Source organism: Pristis pectinata, chromosome 6 (assembly GCF_009764475.1).
Source record: "Pristis pectinata isolate sPriPec2 chromosome 6, sPriPec2.1.pri, whole genome shotgun sequence".
Taxonomy (NCBI): domain Eukaryota; kingdom Metazoa; phylum Chordata; class Chondrichthyes; order Rhinopristiformes; family Pristidae; genus Pristis; species Pristis pectinata.
In genome coordinates, this window is record NC_067410.1 from 46,929,937 (window position 1) to 46,953,352 (window position 23,416).

Here is a 23,416-nt window from a genome sequence, read left to right on the forward strand (position 1 = left end):
CTTACAGACCGTGTTAGGGAACTGGAGCTGCAGCTGGTTGACCTTCGGCTCCTATGGGATACTGAGGAGTATGTAGACAAGAGCTACAGGGAGACAGTCACTCTGAAGCTGCAGGAGGCAGGTAGCTGGGTGACTGTCAGGAGAAGGACGGAGAATAGGCAGGTAGTGCAGAGTACCTCCGTGGCCATTCCCCTCAGTAACAGGTATACTGCCTTGGATACTGTTGGAGGGGCACCCTACACCAGGGGAAAGCTGCAGTGACCAGGTCTCTGGCACTGAGCCTGGTCGTGTGGAGCAGTAGGGAAGGGGGGAGAAGAGGAGAGCAGTAGTGATAGGGGATTCCATAGTAAGGGGGGCAGACAGGAGATTCTGTGGACGTGAAAGATACTCCCAGATGGTATGTTTCCTCCCTGGTGCCAGGGTCAGGGACGTCTCGGATCAGGTCCACAGCATTCTGGAGGGGAAGGGTGAACAGCCAGCGGTCATGGTACATATTGGTACCGATGACATAGGTAGGAAAAGAGATGAGGTCCTGAAGAGGGAATATAGGGAGTTAAGTAGGAAGCTGAAAAGCAGGACCTTAAGGGTAGTAATGTCTGGGTTGCTGCCTGTGCCACGTGCCAGTGAGTGTAAGAGTAGGATGATATGGCAGATGAATGTGTGGCTGAGAAATTGGTGCAGGGGCAGGGTTTCAGATTTGTTGATCATTGGGATCTCTTCTGGGGAAGGTATGACTTCTACAAGAGATGGGTTATACCCAATAAGCTTGAGACCAATATTCTTGTGGGCAGGTTTGCTAGAACTGTTGGGGAGGGTTTTAAACTAGTTTGGCAATGGGGTGGGAACCGGAGTGATAGGTCAGAGGTTGGTGCATTGAGTGTACAAGTAGATGCAGAGTGTAGAAAGACTGTGAGGAAGGATAGGCAGTTGAAAGGGCAAAATTGCAGTCAGTTGGATGGGCTAAAGTGTGTCTACTTTAATGTGAGAATTATCAGGAACAAGGGTGATGAACTTAGAGCATGGGTAAGTACGTGGAACTATGACGTGGTGGCCATTACAGAGACTTGGCTGTCACAAGGGCAGGAATGGCTGCTGGATATTCCAGGGTTTAGATGTTTCAAAAGGGATGAGGTGGAGGTAAAAAAGGGTGGGGGAGTGGCTTTGCTGATCAGGGACAGTGTCACAGCTGTAGAAAGGGAGGATGTCCTGGAGGAATCGTCCACTGAGTCAGTGTGGGTGGAAGTCAGAAACAGAAAGGGAGCGATCACTCTATTGGGAGTATTCTACAGACCCCCACAACAGCAGCAGAGATGCTGAGGGGCAGGTCATGCCTCATGAGCCTGATTGAATTGTTTGAGGATGTGACAAAGCACATTGATGAAGATAGAGCAGTGGATATGGTGTACATGGATTTTAGTAAGGCATTTGATAAGGTTCCTCATGGACGTCTTATTCAGAAAGTCAGGAGGCATGGGATCTAGGGAAACTTGGCTGTGTGGATTCAGAATTGGCTCGCCCATCGAAGACAGAGGGTCGTGGTAGATGGAGCGTGTTCTGCCTGGATGTCGGTGGCCAGTGGTGTTCTGCAGGGATCTGTTCTGGGACCCCTGCTCTTTGTGATTTTTATAAATGACTTGGATGAGGATGTGGAAGGGTGGGTTAGTAAGTTTGCTGATGATACAAAGGTTGTTTGTGTTGTGGATAGTGTAAAAGGTTGCTGTAGATTACAACAGGGTATTGATAGAATGCAGAGCTGGGCTGAGAAGTGGCAGATGGAGTTCAACCCGGATAAGTGTGGAGTGATACAATTCGGGAGATCAAGTTCGAACGCAGGATACAAGGTTAATGGCAGGACTCTTAGCAGTGTGGAGGAACAGAGGGATCTTGGGGTCCAGGTCCATAGATCCCTCAAGGTTGCCTTTGCAGGTTGATAGGGTTGTTAAGAAGGCGTATGGAGTGTTGGCTTTCATTAGTCGGGGTATCGAGTTTAAGAGCCACGAGGTGATGTTGCAGCTCTATATAACTCTGGTCAGACCACACTTGGAGTATTGTGTTCAGTTCTGTTTGCATCATTATAGAAAGGATATGGAAGCTGTGGTGAGGGTGCAGAGGAGATTTACCAGGATGTTGCCTGGATTGGAGAGCACGTCTTATGAGGATAGGTTGAGTGAGCTAGGGCTTTTCTCTTTGGAGAGAAAGAGGATGAGAGGTGACTTGATAGACGTGTACAAGATGATAAGAGGCATAGATCGAGTGGACAGTCAGAGACCTTTTCCCAGAGCGACAATGGCTAAGACAAGGGGACGTAATTTTAAGGTGATTGGAGGAAAGTATAAGGGGGATGTCAGGGGTACGTTTTTTTACACAGAGAAGTGGAATGCACTGCTTGCAGAGGTTGTGGGGGCAGATACATTAGGGACATATAAGAGACTCTTGGATAGACACATGAATGATAGAAAAATAGGGGGCTATGTGGGAGGGAAGGGTTAGATAGATCTTAGAGCAGGATGAAATGTCGGCACAACATTGTGGGCCGAAGGGCCTGTACTGTGCTGTAGTCTTCTATGTTCTATGTTCTAACTCTCTGATAAGTAATCACACTAGGGTGCAATCCACTCTCTCAGATGGATATAAAAGATTTCATGATTTTCTCTCACTATTCTGAAGAAGATGGAGGGAGTTTGTCCTGGTCCAACCAAGTGGATGCAATGGCCGAGAAAGCTCACCAGTGCCTCTACTTCCTCAGAAGGCTAAAGAAATTTGTCATGTCCCTGACGACCCTCACCAATGTTTATAGATGCACCATAGAAAGCATCCTATCCAGATGCATCACAGCTTGGTGTGGCAACTGCTCTGCCCAAGACCACAAGAAACTGCAAAGAGTTGCGAATGCAGCCCAATCCATCACATAAACCAACCTCCCCTCCATTGACTCAGTCTACACTTCCCACTGCTTCGGGAAAGCAGCCAACATAATCAAGGATCCCTCCCATCATGGTCATTCTCTCTTCTCCCCTCTCCTGTCAGGCAGAAGGTATAGAAGCTTGAGAACATGTACCACCAGGTTCAAGGACAGCTTCTATCCTGTTGTTATAAGACTCTTGAATTGACATCTTATATGATAAAGATGAACTCATGATTTCTCAATCTACCTCATCATGGCCCTTGCACTTTATTTGTCTATCTGCACTGCACTTTCTCTGTAACTGTAACACTATTTTCTGTGTTCTGTTTTTTTTCCTTTTGTACTACCTTGATGTACTTATGAATGGAATGATCTGTATGCATGACACGCAAACTAAAGCTTTTCACTGTATTTCAGTACACGTGACAATAATAAACCAATTACCAATTCTCCCAAAAAGAGATCCTTCAACACCATCCCAGAATATCTGGTCATCATGACGTTGCTGTTTATGGGATGTTACCATGCATTGTTTGATTATTTTGCTTCCTCCACTGACAACATAACTGCACATCCCTGGCTTTTCAGGATGTTGTGAGGTGGTGAAAAGGAACATTTTAAATGCAAGTCCTCCTTTCTTTTGTAATCTGCAGACAAGGACAATTGATTGGGAAAACGTCAGTTCAAATCTTACCAGTTCAGGTGGAGAATATGAGCTCAGAAATGAGCTCACAAATTTACAACCAACCTTGTAAGTAGTCATGGCTTTTCCTTAGGGAAGAACAGCTACTGCCCTTATTGTTGTGGTCCACACTAGCCTGAGTACTTTTTAAACACCCTCTGAAGTGGCAATGCAAATCATTCAATTGGGCAAGTAGGGGTGGGTAACAAATGCTATCCTTACAAAGATCCTACCAATGAATTTTAAAAATTCCAATCCTTGGTCATTAGATTGTTTGTGTAAATGATGGAGGTTCCTGGAAGCCATGGATACCCATGATATGCTCCATTCCATTCTGGTCAATAGCCATTGAGTGTGGGGCTGGCTTCACTGAAAACTCAGCATCTCCATTTTCCTCCTTTTCTTCTCTAACGACATTGACTTCTTGTTGGAACGATGTTCTGTAGTGGCTGGTGGCACTGGTCCTTCGCCCATCCATCTCCTCCTGTGTGAGCCAGTGTCGTTCACCCAGGATAGACATCGTGGATGAGCAGCACCCAAACTTGGGGGTGGTCAAGGTGATGGTGTGGAGTTGCCAGCTCTGATGGGATGGGTTCCCAGATTTTAATCAGACAGCTCTTTGCTTCCAGTTGCAGTGTTTCAATCCACACCACATACCCATCAGCTGTCCCACAACACTTTTTTCCTCATGTTTCACCAATTTCCATGGCCAGCCTCCAAGAGAACAGATGCTTTGCACTGTGATTGGGTGATTTGTGTCTCCCTACCAGGGAATCCTCCTTCTCCTTCGTTGATAATTTTATACTGACAAGGACAGTTCATAAAGACATACAATTTATTAAATCTTCTAATTTTGCAGTGCCTTGGAGATTATGCTTCGGTTCCCAGTGACAACAATCTGAGGCAGGGTTGCAAAGTGATTAAGTCACCGAACAATCCATGAGAGGCCTGGCCTATTGTTGAGGAGTTCAAGTCCCAACCTGGCAGCTGGGGAAATTGGAATAAAATGCGAACATCAATAAAAGTGATGATGAAATTGCCAGATTGTTGTATAAATCCTATTGTATTTATTAATATCCTTCAGGGGTGGGAAGTCTGCATCCCTAACCAGTCTGGAAAAATATTTTTAAGTCAGTGTGAAGTAGTGTTTAAGTTGGAAATCAGAAAGAACTTCCTCTTTCAAATAAATGTTACAAATAATCTGGGGGATGACATCAGGGAGTCAAAGATGTTTCTGGAAGTTCAAAGCACTGATTCATGATGTAAAACAGCAAAGTACTGCTGATGCTGGAAACCTGAAATAAAAACAGTGAATGATGGTCAGGAAACATCCATGGAGAGAGAAATAGGGTGACATCCAGGACGTCAGAAGCACCAGGATGTATGGGAGGTGTATCGGGAGAGGACCTACTCAAGAGTCTGAATGACCTCTTCCCTTCCCAACTCCTTAGTGGGTGATGGTCACTACAGGGATATAAAGTTACTCCACTTGTTTATCTTAGTAGACACTTTAACCTCTTTACAATAAACCAGTAACTTCTTATTGCACAAGGTTCCCTCATGCATGGCCCTGCTTTGAAGGAGACAGAGAAGTTCGTCAAATCATCCTGGTAATTTATTATTTAATAGATATCTTTAACATGTATTACCTGAGGTCATTTTTTTATTGTTGTTTGGGATTTGGAATTGGACTGTGCAGAAATTGCCTGCATAACTTCCCATATCGCTACAGTGACAACACTTCCTTGGCATAAAGAGCTTTGCTATATGATTAAAGGTACAATCTAAAGGCAGGTTCCTTAACAATGGGGACATAGGGTTTCTAAGATGCTCAATAATAGTTTATGGATTTGGATCCAATAACCTGCCTTCTTTCATTGTCCCTTTTCCTTCCCTGGAATTTTCCCATCGGGTACCTCCTCGATCCAGATGTGGGCTAGTGCAAGTGGGTGATCGCGTCCTCTCCATTAACGGCATGGCAACCGAGGATGGGACGCTAGAGGAGGCCAACCAGTTGCTACGGGATGCGGCTCTTGCAAACAAAGTTTCACTGGAGATAGAGTTCGACGTGGCAGGTATGCACGGATCAAGAGGAGTTGTTTGAAACCTGTGTGTGAGATCCATTTGGGGAAAAAAAGCAGGCCAACATAGCTAGTTTGCTGTGCCTAGCAAGTGTTTCCATCTGTACAACAGAGTATCCAGAAAGAAGGTCACAGAACATCACTAAGTTGAGGAAAGTTCAACACAAGTAACTTTGATTGAAATAAATCTGGCATGAAAACAAGTCTTGATGTCAGGGTTAAGGTAGAACCCAACTTGAGTTCACAAAGGCCAGATGACTGTGCTTGCATTTATCTGTTTAGTTGAACCTTGTGAAGGGTTTAGGAGTGGTCATTTTATCTATTGACTTATCAGTGAGATAAATCCTGACTTCAGATACTATATATCAGAAACCCAAGCTTTCTACAAATTCTGACCTCAGAGTCTCGTGATGGGGATGTGTATCAGAATTCCACGGGGTTTTAAAGGTATTCCAGCTTATGAAGGTGGAAATTTCAAACACCTCACTGGAGGTTAAGGTTCATTTCTTGAGCCTGGGCCCACCATCACTGATGGAGAGGTACCATATTCCTATATAGATTTCCATAATGAGCCCAAATTCCCACTGTTTAATGTTGGGAGGGTGAGTGCAGGCTTCACTGACGCACACTGCTGTTCACCTGATCAGGTTGTCTTGCCCCAGGGGATCTCAGTGACATCCTGGCTTGGTGGAGCAGCTATGATATTGTCAGCACCATGATACCCTCCCTCCAACAGCCCTCATCTGCTGCAGAAGCTGGTGATTCTTTCAGTGGCTAGACTGGAGTCACAGATGTCAATCACTTCTTTAACGAAAGAAATGTGAGAGTGCGTGCACATGTGTGCATGTACGTGTGTGTGTGTGTATGTATGTTTGTGTGTGCACTAGTACATGTGTATTTGTGTGTTTTCACATGTTTGTGTCTACCTCAGTGTATGTTTATGTTTGTGTGTGTATACATATGTGTGTGTCTGTGTGTATGACTATGTGCATGCATCTGTATTTGTATGAGTTTGTGTGCTTGCTTGTGCTTGTGTGTGTGTATCTTTGTGTGTATGTGCATCCATGATCCATGTATCCATGTGTGTCCGTGTGTGTGTATCTATATGTGTGCACATGCATCTGTCTGCCTTCGTATTTGTGTGTGTGTGTGTGTGTGTGTGTGTAATTGGTTTATTATTGTCACCTGTATCAAGATACAGTGGAAAAACTTTGTTTTGCATGCCATCCATACAGATCATTTGAAAGCATAAGTACATTGAGGTAGTACAAAGGGAAAAGCAATAACAGAATGCAGAATATATTGTTACAGTTACAGAGAGAGTGCAGTGCAGGCAGACAATAAGGTGCAAGGGCCATGACAAGGTAGATTGTGAGGTTGAGAGTCCATCTTATCATACAAGAGGTCTGTTCGTGTGTGTGTGTGTGTTTGTGTGAAAAGTAGCCATTTTCTTGGAGCAGTGAAGGGCAGAGGGTTACTTGCACATTCCTAGGGATGGTGGCCTCAGTTGTATGGAGATACTGGAATTGGGGCAGAGAAGGTTAAAGAGAACCTTGATGGAAAGGAAACAGTAATGGCAGTTCCAGGAGAGTTAGGCAGTGCATCCAGCAGAGGAGAAAGGTGTAAAATAATGGGTAAAGGAACCAGGGGAAAATGAGGAGGAAGTATTCAGCCAATGGGGTGTCTGATCTGGAATGCACTGGCTGACAGGATGACAGCTGCACATTTACTGGTAACTTTCTAACAGGAAGTGAATTTATATGATGAGAAATGTTGTAGGACAATGAGAAAATGGAGGAGATTGGGACCAATTGGATTGTTCTTTCAAAGAACAGACTCGGACATGGTGGACTCAATCGCCTCCTTGAGTGGTGACCTCCAAACTTCAGTTCTCCCTCTGCTAGACACATACACAATTACATAGTGGAAACACAAAGTTATTTTGGTGATGTTTGAACATGCGACAGTGCTCGACATTCCTGTGTTGCAATATTTAAGTGAAGTTAATGGAAGCTGCTTTAAAACAATGGACATGAATGTGATACAAATGCATTAAATGTCCATCAGGTTTTATCAGACATCATCATTGGACCCATTTGTGGAAAATGATCAAATACAGAAGGATACAGAATAAATGCATTACGAACACTCAACACAAGATAAAGTCCTGACGTCTAAGGCTGCATCTCCTGTCTTTGCTTCCTTTCACAGAATCTGTTATTCCCAGCAGTGGGACCTTTCACGTGAAACTCCCCAAGAAGAGAGGCGTTGAGCTTGGCATTACCATCAGCTGTGAGTACAGTCTCTTTCAGACCCTCCTCTTGCTTGATGACTTGTGTGAGCACTTTGTGGCTGTGAATTGATCTGTGCCTTAGAACTCAAGGCTTGAGGAATTTCTAAAGTCACCTCAGGGTATGCTGCACTGTTGAGGTGCCACCTTTCAGGTGAGATCTTAAAGTTAGTCCCGGGGTAGTCTACCTGTTAACCAGAAACCAATGGTCATGTTTATCTCTTTGCTACTTGTGGGAGCTTGCTGTGTACAAATGGTCACTTCACTGTTACAATGCAACAGTGATTCCACTATAAAAGTTCTTTTTAACAATGCTAAATGTATTGAATATCTTAAGGAGCTGAAAGGTGCTATATAATCACAAGTTATAGAGCCATAGAAAGATACAGCATAGAAATAGGCCCTTCGGCCCACTGAGTTCATACCGACCATCAACAACCCATGTACGCTCTTTATTTACAAAAGCGATTCAAGATCTTGGGTGTTCAGATCTAGTTGTCCACTTACAGAACCCTCAGCTGAGGAGCTGAGGTTATATCCTGGATGCTGGATGGATTCTCTACCCTGGGAGCACAGGTTCAGGCATCTGGTTCCTCCACTTCGCACCTTATAAGAGATACAAAAAATGACAAAGGAGCCAAGCTTCTCTGGAGACTTCCATTTTGGTCCCTGAGTGTGATTCTCTGCACTTTGGCAATAATCCGGAGCAAATTCTCCTCTTGTGGTTAGAGTTGCAAATGATAACCGGCCTGGGCACCGTGATTCCTTTGTACAGCATGCCAAGTAACTGAGCCCGAACTGGACATCAGACTCCCTCAGTACTGCTCCTGCTCCATCTAATGTCCTTGGTAATGGATAAATAGCATTCTGCCACTTTCTGGCTGAGTTACAACAGGGGTATGGGAAAGACCCTGAGAGAAGTCCCTGCCATAACATTGCCATTCACTCAAGCTATAACAGGGAAAATCAAAGCACCCTGGTTAACCCATGGCATCCCCTCAAACCCCAGCCGGTACCCCTATCCCACTACCTTTTGCCCCAAACCTTTATCCCACTCCCTCACTACTGCCCTTAATTTCTCCAGTGCTTCTGTTGCTCACTTCTCTCCCAACTGTTTCACAACTTGCACATAGTCCTGTACTGAGAGCTGCTCATCCTGCCCTTTACAGCTTCCTCCAGGCTAGTATCCTCTTCAACCCACCAGTTCTGTTCTCTGAGGTCCCCTCACTCTGTCCCACTGTCTCAGTACTCTCAGCTCCCTGAATGCTGTTCTCCAGGAGGACATCTCTAAGCCCTTCCACCTCTCCACTTCACCGTCATAGAGTAATACGGCATGGAAACAGGCCCTTCACCCCAGCTGGTCCATGCTGACCATAGCATCCTCCCTGCTAGTTCCAGTTGCCCGTCCTGTTCAAAGCCCGAAGCCCACCTTTTAACCTAACTTTCCCATCATGGACAAGTGAACATGACGGACAGATCGATGTTCTGTCCAACTCTGGAGCAAAAAACAAACTGCTGGAGGAACTCAGCTGGTCAGGCAGCATCTGTGGGGGGAAATGAATGGTCTTCGTTTTGGGTCGAGACCCTTCATCTGGACTGAAAGATAGAGGGGAGATAGCCAGTATAAAAAGGTGAGGGGGAAGGGTGAAGCAAAAGCTGGCAAGTGATAGGTGGATCCAGGTGAGGAGGGGTGATAGGCAGATGAAGGGTGGAAATGGTGACAGAGGCTGGGAGGTGAAAGGTGGAGGCAACAACGGGCTGCAGATGATGGCATCTGATGGGGGAGGAAGGTGGAGCATAGAACCAACAAAGGGAGGTGGGGAGGGCAGATGGGATCAGCGGGGGAGGGGACCTGGTGGGAGGAGTGAGTGGGGTGGGTGATGGGCAGATGGTGGAAGAGGTGAGAGAAACTGGGTGAGGGGGGTGGGGTGATTGTAGGAGGAAAGGGTGGATGAGGAGGGAGGAGGAAAGGGAAAAGGGACGGGGAGCAGGTGAGCTGAAATCAGAGAATTCAATGTTCATCAGCAACACACAAAACACTGGAGGAACTCGGGGTCAGGCAGCATCTGTGGAGGGAAATGGACAGTCAATGTTTCAGGTCGAGACCCTTCATCTGGACTGAAACATTGACTATCTATTTCCCCCCACAGATGCTACTTGACCCGGTGAGTTTCTCCAGCAGTTTGTGTTGCTCCAGATTCCAGCCTCTGCAGTCTCTTATGTCACCAGTTCAATGCTCGTACCTCGTTCAGAAAGCCTTGTTGCAATGGACCAGTTTCCTTCCCTGACAATGGCCTCTGTTGCATGCCTTCATATTATTTTCCCTACAATGTAGAAGGAGGCCATTCATCCCACTAAGTTGATGCCAACTCTGAGCAATCTCATCAATCACAATCCCCATTTATTTCCCCGTAATCTAACCCCCCCCCCACATGCCCATAAACTCCCCCTCATTCTTCTACCATCCACCCACACCAGGGCTAATTTATAGTGCACAATTGACCTACTGACCAGTATGTCTTTGGGAGGAGACTGAAGCACCCTGGGGAACCTACAAACTCCACACAGACAGTCCCAGAGGAAAGGATCAAACCTGGGTTGCTGGAGGTGTGAGGCAGCCGCTCTTCTAGCTGTGCTGCCTGCTGAAACTAAAAAGCCCCGCGTCTCAACCAGCAAAGGGGGAGCAGCCTCGCTGGAAAATCTAACCTAGAGACGCATCCAGGAATCCCCACTATCCAGGCCATGCCATCTTCTCGCGGCTACCATCGGGCAGGAGGTACAGAAGCCTGAAGTCCCACACCACCAGGTTCAAGAACAGCTACTTGCTTTCAACTATTTGGTCCTTGAATCAACCCGCATAACCCTAATCACTACCTCAGTACAGCAACACTACGACCACTTTGACCATATTGCACTACAATGGACTCTGGGTTTTTTTGTTCTAATTGTGTTCTTTCTTGTACAATTTATGTTTAATTTATGTTTTTTCTTGTGAATGTTGTGTCTCTAATGCTATGTGCCTGTGATATTGCTGCAAGTTTTTCATTGCACCTGTGCATACATATACTTGTGCATATGACAATAACCTCAACTTTGACTTTGACTTTGAAAAAAAATTTCCAATGGGCATTCCCTTACATAATAGCACCAGCGAGTGGTTTGTTGAGCTTACTTGCTCCCCATAATCATTGGTAAAACATATAAATTCCTCACGTGACCCAACAGGGCAGATGTGGGAATGATGACACATGACACTACAGATGCTAATCTGCTGGAGGAACTCAGTGGGTTGAGCAGCATCTGTAAGAGGAAAGGAACTTTGAGAAGAAAGGAACCCGTGAAACGTCAACAATTCCTTTCCTCTCACAGATGCTGCTCGACCTGCTGAGTTCCTCCTGCAGATTGTTTGTTGATGTGAGAATGACATTTCCCTTGACTGGGGTGTCTAGAGTTGGGAGTCACAGTCACAAGACAAGGACAGGACAGGGATGAGACAAGCATCCTTTACCAGAGAGTAGAGACTTTAGAATTCTCTACCCTGAGAGTGCTGTGGAGGCCCAGTCACTGAGTATATTAACACAGATGTCAATAGATTTTTAAATGTTAATGATAGGTAATGGGGTTACTGCAAGAAAGTAAGGTAAAAGACCAGTCACAATCTGATTGAATGGTGAAGCAGCCATGGGGACCAAATAGCCTACTCCTGCTTCAATTTCTTATATTTCAGATATTTCCGCCCATCCAGCGATGAGTCTGACAATTCAATTGTTTCTTTTATTGTTAATGGCCACAGTGAGCCAATCAATATGTGGTACTGGTAACAAGGGACTTTAAGTAGTGCTGTGAGAGGGGCATGATTGCATTCTTACAGAGAACTGCAGGCAAACAGCCTCTCTATGCCTTGGCTTTGAGGCTGGGTCTATGACTTGTGTGGAGCACAATTGAAGTGGAAATGATCTCAGGAGGGAATGGTGTTCCATTGTATATTTAACCAGCCTAACAAAAGCTCTGCATGATGGAGCAGACCTGCATTTAGCTTTGTTCTCCTCACTGTCTTTTATCACAATCAATATTTGCAGGTTTCTTTATCTCTCCCTATATAATATACTCACAATGGGTCCAAGGTATTGAATTGCAATGCACAGCCTTGGAATCTAAGGTTGCATTAACTCTTTCCCTGCTTTCACCCATTTTTCAGACTCAGCCACGCAGCTTGGAGCTGGTTGTTATTCTACCATCGTTCGACCAGCTTTATTCCTTGCTTTTATGCATCAGCTCTTTTGTTAATTGGGTCGAAAAAGAATATTGTCCAAAGTCTGGTTGTGGGGTAACAGAATTGTAACAGCAAAATGGACCAAAAGAATAGGAGAACCAGATTTTGCAGGGGTCACCATTGTAGTTTGTAGCACTCTTGCCTGATTCAAAAAGTTGTGGGTTCAGTGGATAAGGATCAAAAGGATGAGGCCAGTGGGATAAGGGAAAACAAAAGTGGGGGGGTGGGGGGGAAACAGAGGGGAGTGGTTACCAGAAGTAAGAGAAATCGGTGCTCATGCCATCAGCTTGGAGACTACCAAGACGGAATATGAGGTGTTGTTCCTCTAGTCTGCATCTAGTCTCAACTCAGCAGTGGAGGAGGCCGTGGACAGACATGTCAGTGTGGGAATGGGAAGTGGAATTAAAATGATTGGCCACTGGGAGATCCCAGCCGTTACGGAGCGAAGGTACTCGACGAAGTGGTCTCACTGATCTAGAGGAGGCCGCACTGGGAGCACCAGATGCAATAAATGACACCAATGGATTCACATGTGAAGGACTGCCCCACCTGAAAGGACTATTTAGGCCTGTTTGGAAGGCCCCATCACCTCTTCTCTTTCCCCTCCTCCGCCCTCTCAATCTGCCCATCACCCACACATTCCTCCTCCTGGTTCCCCTCCTCACCTCCTTCCCTTTATTCCATGGTCCACTGTCCTCTCCTATCAGATTCCATCTTCTTAAGCCCTTTGTCACTTCCACCTATCACTTCCCAGCTTGTGACATCATTCCCACTCTCCCCCCCACCCCTCACCTGGATTCACCCCCCTCACCTGGATTCACCTATCACCCACCAGCTCTTGCTGCAAACCCTACTTCCCCCCACCACCACTACCCTTTTATACTAACTATCTCCCCTCTTTCCAGTCCTGATGAAGGGTCTTGACTCAAAATGTTGACTGTTCATTTATCTCCATAAATGCGGCCTAACCCGCTGAGTTCCTCCAGTATTTTATATGTTGTGGTAGAGGCAGAGATTCTCACAACATTTAAAGAAGTATCTGGATGAGCACTTGAGTCACCAAGCCATAGAAGAACATGGACCAAGTGCTGCTAAATGGGATTAATATAGAAGGGTACTTGGTAGTCAACATGAACAAGATGGGCTGAAAGGTCTGTTTCTATGCTATATGACTCTATGACTCTCAACACCCAGTGTAAAAGCACCATCACAATGTGCACCTCAGTTCCAGCAGCCTTCTAGACTGGGCTTTGCATTTTCATTTCTGGTTCTCTCGCCATGAAGCAGCTATCGTGGGATAGAGCCCTTGAAGGGGAAAGCTGAGTAGTGGTGGAGGCACAACTCAACAGGTGCTGGCAGCCTCCTCTCCTTCACGTGCCCCTCCTCGTGTAGAACAGGGCAGTGAGTGTCAGTGGGGAAAGACTGTCCAGCCAAACCTGATTCGGAGTTCACCCAGAGACCACACACATGATAGCAGGACAGCTCTTGTGCTGCAGCTCACATCAGCATCTTCTGCTGTGTTAGCCCGTCCCCTCATCTCTACAATGTCAGATTCATACCCACTGCCAGAAGTTGGTTATCCATCCCCATTTGCTTCTTGGTGCCTTTAGGTCTAAGGAGAATGTTGTACAAAAACTAGTTCCACAATGACTTAATTGTTGATGTGAAATGGACCTAATAATTTTATCTGTAGGAACTTGCTGTGCATAAATTGCCTGCCCCCTTCCCTATATCATGTCAGTGGCTATACATCAAGGGTACATCACTGGCTGTAAAACTTTGAGGGTATGAAAGGTGCTAAAAAAAAATGCAAGCTTCCTCTCATTAAAAGTTTGCTTTTTTCCCACCATCTCATCTGTCCCCTTCCTCACCCAGCCTACCTTTCTAGCCCTGGGTACTGAGACCTGCACCTCATCCAAGCCCAGAGCCGAATGTAGATAAGGTTCATATTCACAGTCAGGGGAGCGAGAGAGGCATCAGGTGGCCTCCATGTGAGTGAATGAAGGAAGTGATCTCACCTCAGTCTGGGCAGCAATGTAGCAACTGGTTGAGGACGGGAGACTTCCATCTATTTATGTCCAAGATCTAAACATTGTATTGTCTGATCTGAACAGTGCAGTAATCCACTTAAAATAAGTGGTGTTAAAATTTAGCCCCGGATGTCCATTTGCCTTACGTTCTGTAGATGATAACACTGCAATTAATAGGTTACAGTTCCACAATCTGCTCCAGAGACTTGAGCTCGTAACCCAGGCAGTGTCATACTATACAGTAGGAGTGCAACATTGTGGAAGAAGCCACCTTTTGGGCTTATGGCCATTCACAGGGATTTAAAAGATCTCAGTTTGCCATCCGAAGACGGGCAGAGATGCTCTTGTTTCTCATATTTCGAAAATAAACTTTATTCCTAAAAACAGTACATGGCTTTCTTTACATTCATAGTGTTGTCCAGTCTATACATTCATAGTGTTGGCAGATCTATACATTCATAATATCTTAAAATTAATACATCCTATAGACAAGACAACCAATGCCACTCATGTTACACAGGACCCAGTCCCCTCAGTGTCCAGTGGACCTTAGGTTGCTGAACTTTCTCATAAGGCCTTTGCATTGGCTGCACTGAACTTCAGTGCGTCCCTCAGTACATACTCCTACAGCCTGGAATGCGCCAGGCAACAGCACTCCTCTTGGCCAACATTCTCCCCACAACCATCAACACAATGAACCCAATAACCAGCCATTGTTTGTGGCAAAGGCTGGCAGGTTTCTCCCACAGTGACAATGACTGGGATGGACAGTAATTCATTGTACATGAAGTGCTTTAGATTGACCATGTATTTTTCCATTCAGCAGCTGTAAGCCGGAAGCCTGGAGAGCCACTGATCATATCCGATATTAAGAAGGGGAGTGTAGCACACCGGTAGGTAGCCCTCACGAGTTCATTTATCTATCTAATGAGGTGACCACCAAGAGGAGGCAAAGCCTGGCGTTTAACACCAGGTTTTCACTGTAGTTCCAGGAATATTCACTATTCATGTATAACTGCTACTGTACAGATGTGTGACTCTCGGACTCATTACACTACTGGTCTACAGATGTCCTTCAGGGGATGAAACCCTCTCATCCTCGCCTTATGTGACTCCGTGCACATCACAAACTACAATCTTCAAAACAAAACAGTGCCAAAAATCATTGCATCTTCCTCTCATGTCATCCTCTTTCATATTCTTTTAAATCTCGGTCTTGTCTCTGCACTCTGGCCTTTGACCTCCATTTCTAATTAGGAAAAGAAAACAAGCTTCATCGATGATCCGTTACCTTCAAGGGCAAATTTTCTTAACCTCAACCATCCTCTGACGTGGGCCTAACAAACTACTCGCGCGTATCAAACCATTTCAAAGTGGATCGAGAATAGTGAAAAGGGCCAACAAAGGGAGGCCCTGAGGTAGTGAAAGGCCCTATATAAATTAAACTTCCTTTTTAAAATCCAAAGAGTAGCTTAAGTCGCCATTCCCTTAAAGATAAAACCAGACATCAGAGTGGTTCTGGAAGTCATTTCCCCATCTCTTACTAAGACCAGTTCTATGTATTTTTAGTTTTTGTTACCATAGTGATCTCATCAATTGAAACTGACAAATAAATCTGCATGCTGCACTTGTTCAACGTAGATTCATAATTTGGATGAATTTTGAAACTTTCTCTTAAAGGTAATGGCACCATCGATGAAGTTTGCGTTCTATTCCTGTTGCAAAACTGAGGAGAACGATCAAAGCCAGACTGCAGAGACAGTACAGAGATTTAAACACATATAAAAGTGGATGATAAAAAGGGAAAAGGCAATGACTGGTGGCACTGTTTGGGTTTCGAAAGGCTATAGACTGTGGCTGTAAGGGAATGTGGGTGTTTCATCATTATGAGGCATTGTTAAAGAATGAGACAGAGTAGGAAATGTTGAGATGAATTTTAATTTCAATGCAGTGGAGATATAGGGAATATAAAGCATAATTCGTGCAGAAAACACTGGAAATATTCAGCAAGTTATCCAGCTTTGTTCGTTCGAGAGAGAGAGAAACAGTTCACATTTCAGGACGATGACCTTCAATCAGAGTGAGACCAAGCATGTTTTAACAAGCAGCAGAGGGGAAAGAGTGGAGAGAAAAAAGGGAACATGATAGGGTGGAGACCAAGAAGGACTGAATGATACAAGGGATGGTGGTCCTGGCTGCTTTAGGGCAGTGAAGGCTTGTTAATTGCTGAATTGTCTGAAGAGATGTAAATGGAGTGAGACAAACAAGAACAGAAAGAAAAAACTATGGGGGCAGAACACAGCAGTTGCTGGAAACCTGAAATAAAAGAGAAAGTTGGAAATATCCAGCAGGTCAGGCAGCATCTGTGGAGAGAGAAAACCCAAGTTAATGTTCCAGGTCAATGACCTTCAATGAGAACTGGCCATCTCTGATACACGCTTGTTATCTGAGCTTGGTGAATTCAAGCCTTAAGTGCTGAGGGCTGTAATGTGCCAAGACTGAAATGAGATGCCACTTATCGAAATTATGTTGGGCTTCACTGGAGCAAGGGAGGGAGGCCAAAGTTAGAGGTTAGAGTGGGAGTGGGATGGAGCATTAAAGCAACAGACAACAGGAAGCTCAGCCCTGTAGATTCAATGTCAGCACTCTGCAGAGTGGTCACCCAATCTGCATTTGGTTTCTCCAGAAGACAATGTCAAATTCGGTACGCTAGGAAGGAAAAAGTGCAAGTGAATTGCAGCTTCCCCAGTAGAGTGTTTGGGTCCCTACGTGATGTGAGGGGATGTGGCAAAAGGGCAGATGTTGCATCTTCTGCAGTTATGTGGGAAAGTGTCATGAGAAGGGGAGTGGAGATGGGTGAGTGAACCAGAGAGTCACAGAGAGGACAGACTCTTGAAAGGGGAGGAGAGGGGAATGCGGTGGGATCCCATTGACGATGAGCAGAATTCACTTGGGAATAGAATGCCAACCATTGCTCCGCACTCTGGAAGAAGCCCTGTGGCCTGGTATTATCTGCTGTCTTCCTTCCTTCAATAGAACTGGGACTCTGGAGCCTGGGGACAAACTTTTAGCTATTGACAACATCCGGTTAGAGAACTGCTCAATGGAGGATGCTGTACAGATCTTGCAGCAGTGCGACGAGCTGGTCAAACTGAAGATCCGAAAAGATGAGGACAACTCAGGTACTCAGTAGACAAGGGAGTCCCAATCTCAAACAGGGTTCCGTTATCCATGGGTTCTCCTTACTAAAAGTGGATCCTCATTGAGAAGTCTGTCACAGTCAACTCAAGTACCAATATCTCTCCTGCACAAGAGTCAGTGGGCCCCTCTACACTGTCATTTCAAACCTTCCTTGGGCTCTTGCAGCATGGCTTAGATACAAGTACAGCTCCCTCTCCACTGATCCATCAATTAATCCCTAGGCAACACAGGTTAAACACCTAGTGTAAAGCTCCCCTGACACTGTCCCATCAATCATTCCCAGGACAGGACAGTATGGATAATATACAGAGTAAAGCTCCCTCAATACTGTTCCACCAAACACTCCCAGGTCAGGGACATTACAAGTCATATACAGAATAAAGCTCCCTCTATATTGTCCCATTAATCACTGCCAGAAGATGGACAGTAGAGTTATATACAATGTAAAGCACCCTCTGTGCTGTGCATTATTCACTTCCAGGACAGGGCAGCTTGGGTTAGATACATGATCCTCCATCCATACTGCCCACTCTTAGGACTAGTTGGTTACCCTGCTGCACCATGGCTCCAGAGATAGTTTATTTTCAAATAAAAGCTATCTGTACAATGCTTCAGACAGATCCTTGTTAGGGCCTTGGTAGCATTAGATCACAAAAATTATTCTATGCCAACAACTGCAACATTTGTCAAAAGTATTACCTGGAGTTAAGCTGAGCAACATTTAATTACTATGTCAAAGTATACATAACACAAGGACTTCCCAAGTAAGACTCAAACGTGGGCTTTCTTAGATCCTAAAATCAGAGATGGACCAGAATTTACCCCATTAGCTGAGATTCCCAGTCTAGTTTTCCTTAGAGTGATATGATCTCCTGTCTGTGGTCCAATGACAAGCATTGTTCTGTTTTGGGTAGTTTGTTTCTAACTCTTTGTCTCCATCAGATGAGCAGGAAAGGACTGGTGCCATAATATACAGTGTGGAGCTGAAGAGGTATGGAGGGCCACTGGGAATCACTATCTCTGGCACCGAGGAGCCCTTCGATCCCATTGTGATCAGTGGGCTCACCAAGAAAGGTCTGGCAGAAAGGTAGAAAATCCACACTCAACCTCTGCATGTGCTTTGTGTGGCTGGAATCTGTAATTCACTGAATGAGGAGGTGCTGAAGGCAGGTACTTTCAACAACGTTTAGAGTCAGAGAGCACGGAATTAAGCCTAACTGGTCCATGCCGACCAAGACACCCATCTAAGCTAGTCCCATTTGCCCATATTTGGCCCATATCCCTTTAAAACTTTCCTATGTTTTACCTGTCCAAGTACCTTTTAAATGTTGTTATTTTTCCTGCCTCAACAACTTTGGCAGCTCGTTCCATAAACGTACCACCCTCTGCGTGAAAAATTTGTCCCTCAGGTTCCTATTAAATCTTTCCTCTCTCACCTTAAGCCTGTGCCCTCTAGTTCTTGATTCCCCAACCCTGGGAGAAAGATCATGTGCATTCAAAAAAATACCATGTGCATTTAAGAAGCATCTAGACAAGCACTTGAATCACCAAGTAGTAGGAGGCTATGGGCCTAATGTGGGTTAATAGGATTAGTATAGATAGGTACAATGGTCAGCATGGATTTGGTGGGCCGAAGGGCCTGTTTCTGTGATGTATGGCTCTATGGCTCTACACAGGAAAGTAGCACAGAGGTACAAAATAAGCCATGTTTTTATTGAATGGGGAAGCAGGCACAAGGGGCCGAATGGCCTTCTCCTGCTTCCATTTCTTATGTTCTATTCTTAAGCAAATAGCAGTTTTCACCCACTGGCTTCTTCCCAAAGAGGATTGGTGAGGCCATACTGTAAACTTCTGATCTTCAACTTTGATCGTCTTCACTTCCCTCATAGAACAGTACAGCACAGAACAGGCCCTTTGGCCCATAATGTGCCGACATAGCTAATCCCTCTTATCTACAGAATGCCCATATCCCTTTATTTTCCTCTCATCCATGCGCCCATCCAAGCCCCTCTTAAAAGCTCCCCAAAAGAATTTGCCTCCACCACCCTTTTAGGCAACACATTCCAGGCATCCAATGCCTTGCCTATTCAAGTGTCTATCTAAAAGTCTCTTCAACAGAATTATTGTATCTGATTCCACCATCTCCTCTGAAAGTCTGTTCCAGATATCAACCACTCTCTGTGTAAAAAAAAACCTTTCCCCTCAAGTTTGCCTTTAAATTCCATCCTCTCACCTTAATCCTATGTACCCTTGTTTTTGATACCCATGCTATAGGAATAAGATTCTGACTCTTTACCCTTTCTATGTGTCTCATTTTATATACCTCTGTCAGGTCACCCCTCAGATAATTATGGGTTTGAAAATAAATCAGCTGATATTCCAAACTAGCTATTTGCAGGGAACTTTGAGGGAAGAGGATGCAAGGTATTGGGATTGGAGGTGGACGGGGCTGATTTTTAATTGTGTTTTCAGGACCGGTGCCATTCACGTAGGAGACAGAATACTGGCCATTAATAATGTGAGCCTCAAGGGCAAACCACTGAGCGAGGCCATCCACCTACTGCAGATGGCGGGAGAGACAGTAACCCTGAAAATCAAGAAGCAAGCAGACCGTGAGTATTAACCACTGGAGCACTGTGAGAAGTTATAGGGTGTTACATTATGGGGTCGTCACATAAACAAGCATTACATTCCATTGCGTGGGAGTTGGAGGGATAATATCGCCAAGGTGCTTTCAACGTTATAAGGGGTTTGATACAGGCAAAATATTTCTTCTGGTGAGCAAATCAAGGGAGCGTAATTTTAAATTACATCAGAGTGTTCAGTAGTGAACTTAGACACAGGCACAGTAGTGTAGCGGTTAGCGTAACACTATTACAGCACCAGCAACCCAGGTTCAATTCCGGCAGCTGTCTGTAAGGAGATTGTACATTATCCCCGTGACTGTGTGGGTTTCCTCCGGGTGCTCCGGTTTCCTCCCACATTCCGAAGACGTACAGGTTAGAAAATTGTGGACATGCTGTGTTGGCGCCGGAAGCATGGCGACACTTGCGGGCTGCCCCCAGAACACTCTACGCAAAAAGATGCATTTCACTGTGTGTTTCGATGTACATATGACTAATAAAGAAATCTTAATCTTATCTCCTTTCCATACCAAGAGCTTGGAGCTCTCTCTGCACATAAGGCTGTTGAAACCATGAACTGTCAAACGTTTTGCTCTTTATTAAATCAAAACACTGTGGATGCTATTTGTAGGATAAGGGGGGAATGAACTATCACTTTCTCCCTCACTTCCCTCTGTTCTGATGGGCCTGTATGCTTTGAAATTACACCCAACCAATCACCTGTAAAGACAGTGAACATCGATGGAATCACAGCAGAGTCTCATAAAGACCAAGATTGAGAGATTGTTTGGGGATGAGGGATCTAGGGGTGTGGATTGATGGGGTTAAGATGCAGATTAGCCATCTCAAGGCCTCAAGGAACTGAATACTGCCCTCCTGGTCCCTTGTTCCTGCAGCTGTAAGTCACACTGACAAAGTAGCTGCCCCAAGTGGCCCAGCAGGACTATTAAACCATCTGATATGGTACTGGCCATGCAACCTAGATTTGATCTGGTCCTAATGAATGCAGTGTCCTGAGCTGAAAGACTTCAAGACAGACTCTGCTGTGATGCCATCCACTATGATTATTCCATTGACCAGTGACTTTTGAACAGTAGAGTGTGTATCAATTTATATAGCACCTACCAGAACAGAGGATAGCGAGGGAGGAAAATGTTGGGTCATTCACTTGCTGTCCTGTAAATAAATATCCACAGTATTTTACTATTTTTTTAAGTAGGTTTTTACAATAGGAAACACCTTTACCAAGAAAACATCTTAACTGTCCAAACCAACCACGCAGAATAGCATAGGTGAGCCTGTATCCATAACTTCCTGTGTGTGGAATTAATAAGTGATGCATTTGACTTGGTTCAATTGAAACCGTCTTTTCCTTGTTCTAAGCCCAAGCAAGGCCTCAGAGCGCAAATAGGGAGCTACCTTTCACTTTGTAGATCTGTTCCTGCTGGATGCAACCTTATCCTGTGTTCAACAAGCACCTAATTGTTTCAGATAGTTTGCCAGAGGTGAAGTCCCTCATGCTTTTCACAACCAGACTGTTTCTTCCTGCTACTGCTCCTAAACAGTGGCCTTATTAGAAGCGATTCTTTAGATGTATACTCTCTTTCTATCTCCTGCTGTGATAGAAGCCTGTGTTTCAAAAGCTTTTTTATCAGCACTATGAAGCAGGGCTTTTGAGAAACGGGTTGAAACCAATCCTTCCATCACTCCTTTGGTTTTAGTAAAGACAACACTGCTGTAAAAACACTCTGATACTCCAACATTGCTAAAGTTCAAGCAATTCTAGTGAAGTTTATGTGACTGCAACTAATCACTCAACTATTCTTGAGTGGGCCCAAACCCTCAATAAGTATGAAACGCCTGCACAGTTCCAACAACACTAAAGAAGCTAAACAGTGTCCCAGACAAAGCAGCCCACTTATTTAGTACCCATTCCACCATCCTAAACACTCATTCCCTCCAGCAATAGTAGGCAGTGGCTGCGATGTGTTCCATCTACAAAATGCACTGCATTTACTTGACTCAGCTACCTTGATGCCATCTCGTAGACACTTGATCCCTACCATGAAGAAGGACAAGGGCAACAGGTACAGAGCAACACCACTGCCAACAGGTTACCCTCCAAAACACACAGCAGCCTGAGTTGGAAATATATCATTGGTTCTTCACTATCATTTGCCTTATATCCTGCAATCCCTGTCCAACAGCACTATGGGGGTACCTTTACAAGAAGGACTGCAAGAAGGTGGCTCACCACCACCTTCTCAAGGGTGACTAGGTATGGTAAACACTTCCTCATAATGAATGAGTAAAAAAATGTGTTTAATTCAGATTTCAAAATCTCTTCCAGGTTATTTTTCAAAGAAAACCAGTGACATGAGTGAGCTGAGTGACCCTGAGGATGAGCTCCCTGACTCACAGAAGACTAGTAAACTCTCCAAAATCTACTCGAACACCATTCCAAGCATGGACAGTGCCATGGAGTCCTGGGATGGCTCGGGAATGGAAGGGGCATTTGGAAGCCAAAGTGAGACCCTTGGATGTGGCCTGCGCTGTCTGGAGTGTGGTTGACTCAACGCACTGTTAACATTCAGGACAGGGGTTTGCTGAAGTACTTGGGTGCACCAGTGCATTGTACCATGGGGAGAAAGTTCACAGTTTTGTACCCTCGGAGCAAGTTTCCAATCTCAGTCAAAGCAGTGATAGATTTTACCCTCCAAACATGAAGTGAGGAGAGGGGGAGCGATGCAGAAGTCCTTTCCATTGGCTTCTACAGGGAAGCAGCTGCTCAGTTAGTGAGAACCAGTAACCAAGAGCAACTTGCTGCTAGACTGGGCCTGGATAATAACTGGCTCTGGATGCAGGGTTGATCTGAGTGGTGACTGGCTACTAGATAGGCACAGGGTTGACCTGAGTTGTGATTGGCTGCCAGACAGGCACAGGATGACCCTGAGTGGTGATTGGCTACTGCACAGCAGACTGCTTGATCAGGGTGTTGATTGGTTATTGGACAGAAACACACTTTGACCTGGGTGGTAAAAACAGAAAATGCTGGAAAATCTCAGCAGGTCAGGCCGCATCTGTGGAATGAGAAACAGTTAATTTCCAGGTAAAAGACCCTTTGTTAAAGTTTTTGAGAACTTCTCATCAGAACAGCATTTTTGGTTTTATTTCACATTTCTATTATCTGCAGTTATATTTTAATTTTCATTTTAACTTGGGTAGTAATTGGCTAATAGGGAGGGGCCTTTTTGACGGGTCATGAATGGCGAATGGCAGTATAACCAGCTTGACTAGATTTAGACTGGCTTTGCATCTTGATGTATCAAA

The 23,416-nt window shown here is 45.0% G+C and overlaps 1 protein-coding gene across 1 annotated transcript in view; it reads left to right on the forward strand.

Moving 5' to 3' along the window:
• Positions 1-23,416, forward strand: part of grip2b (glutamate receptor interacting protein 2b) — a 147,033-nt gene that overhangs the window by 94,963 nt on the left and 28,654 nt on the right. The window contains exons 13-19 of the mRNA XM_052017682.1: positions 5,517-5,662; positions 7,880-7,964; positions 15,095-15,154; positions 17,298-17,443; positions 18,405-18,549; positions 19,935-20,074; positions 22,437-22,613. Coding sequence (XP_051873642.1) covers positions 5,517-5,662; positions 7,880-7,964; positions 15,095-15,154; positions 17,298-17,443; positions 18,405-18,549; positions 19,935-20,074; positions 22,437-22,613 — 899 coding nt within the window. The remainder of the gene's footprint in view (positions 1-5,516; positions 5,663-7,879; positions 7,965-15,094; positions 15,155-17,297; positions 17,444-18,404; positions 18,550-19,934; positions 20,075-22,436; positions 22,614-23,416) is intronic.